The 10,036-nt window shown below is 34.9% G+C and overlaps 1 protein-coding gene across 1 annotated transcript; it reads left to right on the top strand.

Annotated features, from left to right (window-relative positions):
- Positions 1-2,436: 2,436 nt before the first annotated feature.
- LOC126734658 (uncharacterized) lies at positions 2,437-9,779 on the top strand. The gene is made up of 4 exons (XM_050438358.1): positions 2,437-2,534; positions 5,631-5,732; positions 7,658-8,132; positions 8,175-9,779. The coding sequence occupies exons 1-4, from the start codon at positions 2,437-2,439 to the stop codon at positions 9,777-9,779; spliced, it is 2,280 nt and encodes a 759-aa protein (XP_050294315.1).
- Positions 9,780-10,036: the final 257 nt, after the last annotated feature.

Raw genomic sequence — 10,036 nt, 5'->3', positions numbered from 1 at the left:
GAATTTTAGACACGGTCTACTTCCAGCAAGACGGCGCACCACCACACTTCTCCAGGGTCGCAAGGGATTCCTTAGATATTGCTTTTGGAAACAAATGGATAGGGCGAGCAGGTCCAATCGAGTGGGCACCTTATTCTCCCGATCTAAGAATTCCAGATTTTTGTATATAGGGATATGTAAAAGACCGTTGCTACAGTCTAACCCCAAGAAATTTGGATGAACTGCGCAACAACATAGTAAACGTTTTCAACCAAATTACACCGCGAATGCTACAAAACGCCTTCGGCAACTTATTTCTCCTTCTACATTTGTGTTCCGCGCAAAATGGGGGTCATATTCAGCAGCTAATTTATTAGCTATAAATTAAAATTAATTTCTTCAATTGTTTGTTGTTAAAAATGTTGTTATTTACTTAATGTTATTTAATTTAATACATAGAATAAATACTTTTTATAGACATGGCAATAGCGCAAATTATTTAATTATGATGATGCTAAAGCGATACATAGGCAATTACCAGAAAGTGTTCATCAATCACCGAATATGTATTTTAGCAAAATTTTCAAAAAGGTGTCATTTACTAAAATTGGCTCTGTAAAAAAAAATAATGAATTTAAAACAATTTATACATTTTCGAAAAGGGGATTTAACAGGCTTTCATGTGAAATTAAAAAGTACAGGGTGTTACATTTAAAATTTTTGAGAAATCGGCCTTTGAAAATCATGAATTTTTTTCCTCCTATTTCAGGCAAATTTTGAAACTTGTCAACACTGTCAAAAAAAACTTTAAAAATATTGATGAAGTTTCGTAAAAACCGCACATTGTTGTCATTTTTCGTTCTCGACTTATAAGCAGTTAAAATGTGTCAGTTTATAAATGGACACCCTGTATATTAAAAATTAAGCTGTTATAATAAAAATAAACTGTACTAAAAATATATTTAATACTAATAAACTCTAATAAAAGATAAAAAAAATGACCACTAGAGTAAAATTCTTTAATTAAAAGCCGCAAACAGCACTTCTTTTTCGACTAAATAATAAATTAACCTATTATAAGAGCCACTTCGTGCTTCCAAGAGAGTTTCTGATGAACTGGAATTGGCACATTCAACAATTCTCGATCGAAACCTCTACTAAATTTTTTAGACTATACTACCATGGCAATTACAAAATGACGTGTGACGTCAAAATATGGTCGTTTAATGACGTAATCAGTAAAATGCCCTTTCTATAGTGTTAAAATAACGTCATTAAATCTCAATAAAACAGAGGACTTACATTACTGTCTTTAGAATATCAGTCTTGATGTATAAAAGAAGCTATTAAATGACATGAGTAAATTACGTAAGTGAATAAAGTTTCAAATACGTCAAACATGACGACAAATAAAGGTTAGTAATTCGTTAAAATATCTCTTATTTTCAACTTTTTTATTACGTTGTGTTCTGACGTCTTAAAGCAAGTAAATTAGTTTCTGTCTAAAATTCGTTATATTGTTCAAGTAAGCAAAACAACTAAAAAACTTAGTTTTTAGAAAAAATTAGAAAAAAAAATGGCCAAAAATAGAGCTGTCCTTAGCGCCATGGTGTTTGTGTTGCCGAATTAAATTTTTTGTAGCTAGATCCAGTGACTTTAGTATCAGTTTAGGATGGTATGGCGTGTGGTAAAGTAGTCGCACATGATTGATCAACGCACAGCACTTACTCCAACCGTGCCACAACTAGCGAAATCTAATCCGTATTAATTTTAATGAATTTAATATATTACAGCTATAATAATATAACATGCATATTTCTATATTGTTGAAAATATACATGAATTTGCACGTGATATTTCATATGATCTGCATTAATTTACATAATGTAAATCTTGGCTTACTTTAAACAATTCAAACTTATGCCATTTCCACTTGTACCTGCGGGTAATAAGGCCTGTCCGGTAATAAGGCCTATATTCAAAAAAAACCGCTTTAAATTAATCGCAAATCGTTTGCATTGGGTCCGCGTCTCCTATTGGTCCATTTACAAACGACATTCGAACGGACTACCCGCGTTCCTCGCTTTCGGGCGTCAGTAAGTTCCAATAACTTGTGTCGACGGGTCGCCGCGTGTGATATTATAAGGATACAACGAACAAAAACGTAAGTATTTTTAGTATTTATAATTGTATTTTTAATTTATAACTGCAGATATTTTGGTTAGACTTTATATTTTGTGATTTCAATAGTTTATTAGATTAAATTTAGCCGACAATTTTTAAATAAATTTACATAATATTTCATCATGGATGGGTAATAAGGCCTATAAAAATAAGCTATAGGCCTTATTACCCTCCATGTAGACCTTATTATCCTCATGACAAATTAATGTTTTTATTAACCTATTATTAAACTTTTAAACTATTCTCGTTTTATTTTCAGTGATTTTTAACATCATGCCTCCTAAAAGGGCACCTTGGTGCGAGGAGGATTTAATATCAGCAGTGCGATCTGTTCAACGCGGTACTCTGAGTACATATGAGGCTGCGGCAAGGTTTAATATTCCCAGAAGAACCATTAGAAATCATGTTCTGAATGGAATCCTAATAAAAAGACTAGGTCGTAAATCTATATTAAAAGAAGAACAAGAAGCTGATCTTGTTAAAAGAATAATAAGATTTAGTGAAATAGATCTACCTGTGACTCCACGGATCCTTCGTCGATTGGTATTCAGATTCTGCGAAGATAATAAAATTGCTCATCAATTTAATACAACTTCAAAACTTGCTGGTAAAGACTGGCTAAAGGCTTTTATGAAGAGAAATCCTGTAATGTCTAAAAAAAAGCACAGTTTATGAATCCAGCTAGGGCTCAAAAACTTAATAAATTTATAGTTGATGATCATTTTTCAAACATAGGGAAAATGTATGATGATCTTGATATAATTAATCACCCTGAAAGACTTTATAATATGGATGAAAAAGGATGCCGCTTGACTATTCATCACCAGCCAACCGTTTTAGCTAAGAAGGGGGTAAAACGTGTTCACTTTCAATCGTTAGAACATGCAGAGAGTGTGACAATTGCAGGATGTGTCAATGCCCTTGGAATACCAATACCTTCTATGATTATTTTTAAAGGAAAAGGCTAAAGCCAGAATTACATGATAATTTGCCACCAGGAACTCTAGTGGAAAAATCAAGTAAAGGCTACATGACTAACGAACTTTTTAAAGAATTCCTCAAGAACTTAGCCCGATACAAAAGTCCAGGAAGGTGCCTCTTAGTTTTTGATGGTGCAGCTTGTCATCTTGATTTGTCAATTGTTGATGATGGAGACTCACTTGATATAGATCTCTACTATTTGCCATCGAATAAAACACATGAGCTTCAACTTCTCGACAAATATGTATATCGTTCATTTGAGCATCGTTGGGATAATGAGGTATTATTATTCTTGGATCAGTAGATCTTATTATTAATCCTAACAAAAAGCTGACCAAATCACGTTTTAACATCATACTTTCAAATGTTTGGTCTAAATGCATGACACATAGCAACATTATAAATGGCTTTAAGGCTACTGGTTCCATTAAATCCCGAGGCAATTCCAGAAACAGCATTTGCTCCTTCAATTTTCTCAGAAGTACCGGCATCGGATGATACCAACAAAGAAAATAGGCGTCCACCTGAATCTCCTCAACCTGGTCCGTCTGGAATGGCATCCAACAAGTATGGCAAATTTTCCTATTCCAATGTTTACTCTTCTGACTCGGATTCGACTGATGACCATATCCCTCTTGCTGAATTAAAGAGACGAACAACAAAAGTCACTTCTTTTAATGAGCTTTTGCCCACACCAGTAAAAACTAATGAAAAACCTAAAAAAAATCGAAAAAAAGCTCTAAACTACAAAGGAACTCTAGTCACTAGAGATCTTTTTACCGAGGAGAACAAAAGTCGTGCCAAATTGAAAGCTCCAGGGAAAAGTTAAGTACCGAATGGTATTGCCATGGATGTGACGAAGACAGGCAGGCCGATATGAGGCAGTGCAGCAAATGTCTTAAATGGTACCATGAGGAATGTGTTGGCTTAACAGTCAATGACATGGATGATTTTGAGTGTCCCGATGGCTGCTAAACTTCGCCCAATTAACGAGTTATGTCATTTTTATGTATAGGCTTTATTAAACCTCCATCGGTTAATAAGGCCGATTTGCGTTATTTTTCTTAATATTTATTTTTTGTTTTCTAGTTTTTTTAGAGATTATTTTTTTAAGTTTGTTAAAATTGAGAAGTTACCGTCCGCGTTGTTTCTTGCGGTGAGATTCCGGAATCATTAATTTCTGGATTCAACCCAAATACTTGATTAATCGTGTGTGAGTGATGAATTGAGTAATCGCCATTCCAGTACCCAAGTCCGATTTAGAAGCCTTATCAGGTAAGAGACTTGTGCGTATCACGTCGTGTCGATTAAATCCAATTTTTCTTACTTTATATATTACTCATTCAATTTCAATATCTATTTCCTACATGTCAAGCGGCTCGACCTCGAAAGGATCTGCAAATATGGTGCACAGACGATTTAAGAATGGCCCACACAGGGCTATCAGCACCATATCTTATAAGCACTTTGGTGTATTAAACTAAATATTAACATTACAGTCTTTTACTTTATTCAATTTTTTTCTTAGCTAGGCCTTATTCCCCTCAAGTACCTTTGTCGGAGTTACGCTACACTGCAACTTGTTGGGGATGTAGAAAGTAAGGGAAAGTTGCAATAAATAGAAGTATCACGTTGCATTGCATCGCATGGCAAGAGTTGTAATAAATGGGCGTTAAAATTAACGAAATCCTATACGACTCATAGAATACTCTGTACATACTGGGTGGTGCGTCGCCAAGCAGAACATAGGAAATCCCATGTAAATTTTAAGAGGGTCAATTATTGGCTTCCCTGTACATTTTACAGAAAAAATATAAGATAACTTTTTGAAGAGACCAATCTGGCAAACCCTCGTACAAAGTTTAAAAAAAAATTAATAAGCGAATCTTGAAATGTTCAATTAAATGTAATTGCAAAATTAGCAAATTTTCGGTTCAGGTAAAACCAGACACCAGCCACCAGCAAACAATTTGTTATAAGGCTTTGTCAAATCTGCGTACAGCCGAATACAAGAAATGTTTTTTTTTTTTCGTTTTATCAATCTCACAAACATACATTCAAAGTAAGACACGTTAACATTACTTTTTTATCTAAACTTTTATTTAATATAACGATGAAGTTAAACCAATATCAATTATTATTATTGATTATTAAAAAAAAATTTTATCATACTTAGAATTTAATTAAACCAATAGCAGTATCTGAAATATTTTCAATTTATTTTCCCATCAAGCCTATCTAGTCCATTTCAACCTTTAAAGCTATTGTTTGTGTCGCTGCAACAATTATTTCCCGCGTCTAAAGTTAAATTTTTATATTTATACATTGGCAATACTTGGTTGGTACCTGGATGCGCAGACGACTTAGCAGTCTTGCGATTGAACCGCCACCAGTCGTCTCTCTCTAAAAAGTATATTAAAAAAAAGTAATTCTCAAAAGGTAGTTCTTCGCAAGCCCTTTTCGCAAAAGTCTTCATTGTTTTTAAGAAAATCTAATCTAAGTGAATACTTTGAAACAAGCAGAATCCAGTCAAGTTCTCCAGAGGAAATCAGGGATCCCTGCGACACTCACATCCAGAAATTCCAAAGGTAAGGTGCCATTCATCATTTTTATTGCCAAAGTATACCCTTTTCGCGTCAAATCTCAACAAAAAATTTGTCTTTTAATAGGAACCACCTTTTCGCGACATTTTCTGATCCTTCTTCCGGATTTTCATTTGCATAAAAATTGAAATATTCATGTAATAATTCCTGATTAATCCATCTGACTTTTCATATTTCACCATAACAGCCATTTTTAAATCATTCGTGTCCGTCGGCTCTCATCGTATTTAAAAACGTGTAAGCCATTCAATTTTCGCTATATATATTAAAAATTGACCATCTGACCGTCTTTACACAGGTGAACAGTATTTGACCCATCACCTTGAAACTCTATTTTTGGTATTTTGAAATATTTATAAATAATAAAGAATAAAGCCTAATACGGCTGAGACGTTGAGAGCGCGACGGCGTTTGTTTATATTTTTTGGAACCTAAAAGTATATCGTTCGGTTGTGGTTCGCGTAATATTGGGATGCATAAATATTTTAATTAAGAAAGAAGTCAATAGAGAGAAGAAAGAATACAGTCCATTTTCTAACGTTTTTGAGATTGGGGTATTGGTGCTGGTTTGTTCGCAAGGGATGTAGTTTTATAGTGTATCAAATGTAAGTGTTCAACGGGGATTTCTTCTAAGGATAATATCGAATGTTGTAAGTTTTTTTTTAATTCTTTTCTCGTACTAATTAATTAATTTCGCTATACCTCTTCGCTAGTATACTTTTTTGAATATCATATCGCTAATGTTTTATCTTTTCGCTGATATTTAATCTCTAATTAAAAATCTTTTGCTGATTTTAAGCAATTTAAACCTAAAAAGAATTCATTTTTTGGGCTGATCAGATTGTAGCTAATTATTTAAAAAGAAAAATGTCTTCAAAACATAAAGTTGCTCAAAAACGAAATGTTTCTGTTAAACGTATAACCGACATTTATATTTTTGCCGAAAAAACTGTAAATAATCGTCACGATATTCCATTATTTAAATCTATGTATGAAAGTTTAGATGACGTTTATACCGAGTTTAAAAAATTTCATAATGATGTGGTTGGTTTCTTAGAGAATGATGAAGAATTTGTTGTCGAAGATGTTATTAGACAGCAAGTAGATTTAAATTATTTTAAAGTCAAAACAATTTATGCACAAGTGTGTCCACCCGAAGAAAATAGTTTTTCGCTAAGCACCAATGTAGCTCCCATAGTACCAAATCACACTGATTTAAATGCTAAGTTACCAAAATTAACCGTACCTAGTTTTGATGGTAATTTGAAGCCATGACCTGTTTTTTTTGATATGTTTAAGTCAATAGTTCACGAAAATATGACTCTGGCCAACATACAAATAAAATATTTGATTTCTCTTCTAAAAGGTGAACCAATAAATCTGATTTTAAGTCCATACCCACTTTTGTCGCAAATATTCCTAGTAACAATCTTAACCGTTCAGCATTAGCTAGTTCTTCAAATAATATAGGTTCAAGAGTTTCTTCATTCCTTAAAAATTGCAAAAGTGTCGCCTTTGCAATCAATCTACACATAATTTGTCGCAATGTTCTTTATTTCTTGCTAAATCCCCGCATGATCGTTTTGCTTATATTAAACAAAATAATGCCTGTATAAACTGCTTAAGGTTTACGCATATGTTAAAGAACTGTCCTTCGACATTTAACTGTCGCAACTGTCGATCTCGCCATCATACTTTGGTTCATTTTTCACCAAATTCCAGACATAATAATTCAGTGCAATCCAACGTTCCCGGAACTTCTACTTTAATAATTCATGAGCCCCCGATTTCATCTCATCTCGATAATATTTCGCAATCACACTCGAATCAACATCATTGTCAAATCAATCTGAAGAAGTGACACAAGTTAACTGCGCATGTGCCTGTCTAAAATCTGTTATACCTAAAAGCACAGTACTTCTATCTACCACTTATGTGGACGTTATCGACGTACGAGGAAACATTCAAAAGGTTCGCGTACTCCTAGATTCTGCTAGTCAAGCTAATTTCATAACAGAGTCTTGCCTAAATCGATTGGGCCTTCCAAAAAAGAATTACGTTATCCCTAATGTGGGAATTAGTCAATCAGCGGGCACTACTAGTGGGATGTCCAGTTGTACAATTAAACCTGTTGATGCGTCATCACCATTGTTTACCATTGAGGTTTTTGTTTTGCCAAAGATTTGCTCAGATATACCCTCTTTTAAGATTATGTCTCCACATTGGAACGATATTTCAAATTTGAAGCTTGGTGATAGAGATTTTAATATTCCTGCTCCAGTCGATATGTTACTTGGAGCAGATCTGTTTTTGCAAGTATTAAAGTCAGGTCGAATTCCTGGAGCCAGTGGTAGCCCTACAGCCATTGAGACTGAATTTGGATGGGTACTTCTCGGAAAAATCTCCAATTTTCCTCAATCGTTTTAGGTAGAATCCTATGTTTCTTTAGCGAAACCATCCCTTAATCAGACTCTTAATAAGTTTTGGGAATTGGAATCAGTCCCGGTAAAATTATATAGCTCTCCCGATGATAAGAGAGCTGAAAAGATATACCAAGACACTGTCTCTCGAGACAAGTCAGGTCGTTTTATTGTATCTCTTCCTTTTCGCAACTCAGAGCCCGATCTAGGTGATACCTATTCTATGGCGAAGCGATGCTTTCATTCTCTTGAAAATCGCCTTTTAAGCAACCCTGATTTGTATCGTCAATGTTCGGATTTTATGAGACAGTATTTTGATAATGGTCATATGAGTTTAGTTTCACAAGACGAAAAAAAACCTAATTTTGTCGCATATCTCCCTCACCATTGTGTGCTTAAGCCCGAAAAATCTACTACAAAACTTCGAGTCGTTTTCAATGCGTCAGCTAAAGGATCGAAGGGTATAAGTTTGAATGAATGTCTTCTTCCCGGTCCTAAACTTCAACCTGATATCACTAGTATTCTCCTAAAATTTCGCTTTTATGCTGTGGTATTTTCGGCTGATATAAAACAAATGTATTTACAAATTCTATTGACTCCTAAGGATAGAGATTTTCAACGGTTGCTTTGGCGTTTTGATTCCCAAGGCACTCTACAGGAATATCGCTTGAACACCGTTACTTTTGGCGTAAGTTCCAGTCCATTTTTGGCCATACGTACTGTTCAAGAGCTACCTTGTCAGGAGTCTCATAGATATCCAAATGCCTGTGAAATTTTACGCAAACAAATGTTTATCGACGACATCTGTACCGGAGCTTGCTCTATACATGAGGCTGTTTCTCTTCAGAAGGATCTTATTGGAATTTTGAAGTTAGGAGGATTCGAATTAAGAAAATGGTCGAGCAATTGCCCCCCCCTTTTGAAGTCTTTTTCGCAAGAGGAATGTCAATTCAATATAGAATGTCAAATTCCCATAACCTTTGACAAAGAAAATTCTTCACCCATAAAGGTTCTTGGCCTCCAATGGAACCCTTTAACTCATACTTTTTCATATACATGTCAACCATCCGACAAAAGTTGCACCAAAAGACACATTTTGTCAGAGATTGCCAGAATTTTCGACCCCTTGGGTTTTCTTTCTCCGGTTACTTTTTTCGCTAAGTGTTTGATGCAAACGCTATGGTTGTCTAATTCAGGGTGGGATGATATCCCTGATTCTCGTATCATCAATTCTTGGATGCGATTCAAGCTAGAGTTACTTGCTATATCAAACATTGTCTTGCCCAGACAGATTTTCGCTCAAAATAGTGTATGCTGTGAAATTCATGGATTTTCTGATGCCTCTGAAGCGGGATATGCCGCTGCTGTGTATCTGCGTACCGAGTTATGTAATAATAAAATTGAAACATTTCTAATAACTGGAAAATCGCGAGTCGCACCTCTTAAATCACAAAGCCTACTTCGATTAGAGCTTTTAGGAGCTACTCTTCTATCAGATCTTCTCGCTTTCGTAATAAGAACTTACTCATCTTTAATTTCGATAAATGCTATTTTTGCATGTACCGATTCTGCCGTAGTCCTCGCCTGGGTTTCGAGTTCTCCTCATCGTTGAAAGACTTTTGTCGCCAATCGCGTAGGCCATATTCAAGAAAATATCCCTAATGTTTCGTGGTTTCACGTTTCATCAGATGACAATCCTGTAGATTGCGCAAGTAGAGGCTTAACTCCAAATAGTTTAGTTAATCATCCATTGTGGTTTAGTGGTCCCACATGGCTTAAACTACCTAAATCGGACTGTAAATTAAATTCAAATTTTGCCAAGTGTCTTGATATTACCCAACAGATGTCTTGCGAGGAAAAACCCCTTGT

Source organism: Anthonomus grandis, chromosome 3, assembly GCF_022605725.1.
Source record: "Anthonomus grandis grandis chromosome 3, icAntGran1.3, whole genome shotgun sequence".
NCBI classification, from domain to species: Eukaryota; Metazoa; Arthropoda; class Insecta; order Coleoptera; family Curculionidae; genus Anthonomus; species Anthonomus grandis.
This window is presented reverse-complemented; position numbering and strand designations above follow the sequence as displayed.

Excerpts from the sequence above, each read along its gene's own strand:
- LOC126734658 (XM_050438358.1), top strand. The coding sequence starts at position 2,437 with ATGCCTCCTAAAAGGGCACCTTGGTGCGAGGAGGATTTAATATCAGCA. Across the intron at positions 5,733-7,657 it reads CACATCCAGAAATTCCAAAG|CACAGTACTTCTATCTACCA; the intron begins GTAAGGTGCCAT and ends TATACCTAAAAG. Across the intron at positions 8,133-8,174 it reads TTGAGACTGAATTTGGATGG|GTAGAATCCTATGTTTCTTT; the intron begins GTACTTCTCGGA and ends CAATCGTTTTAG.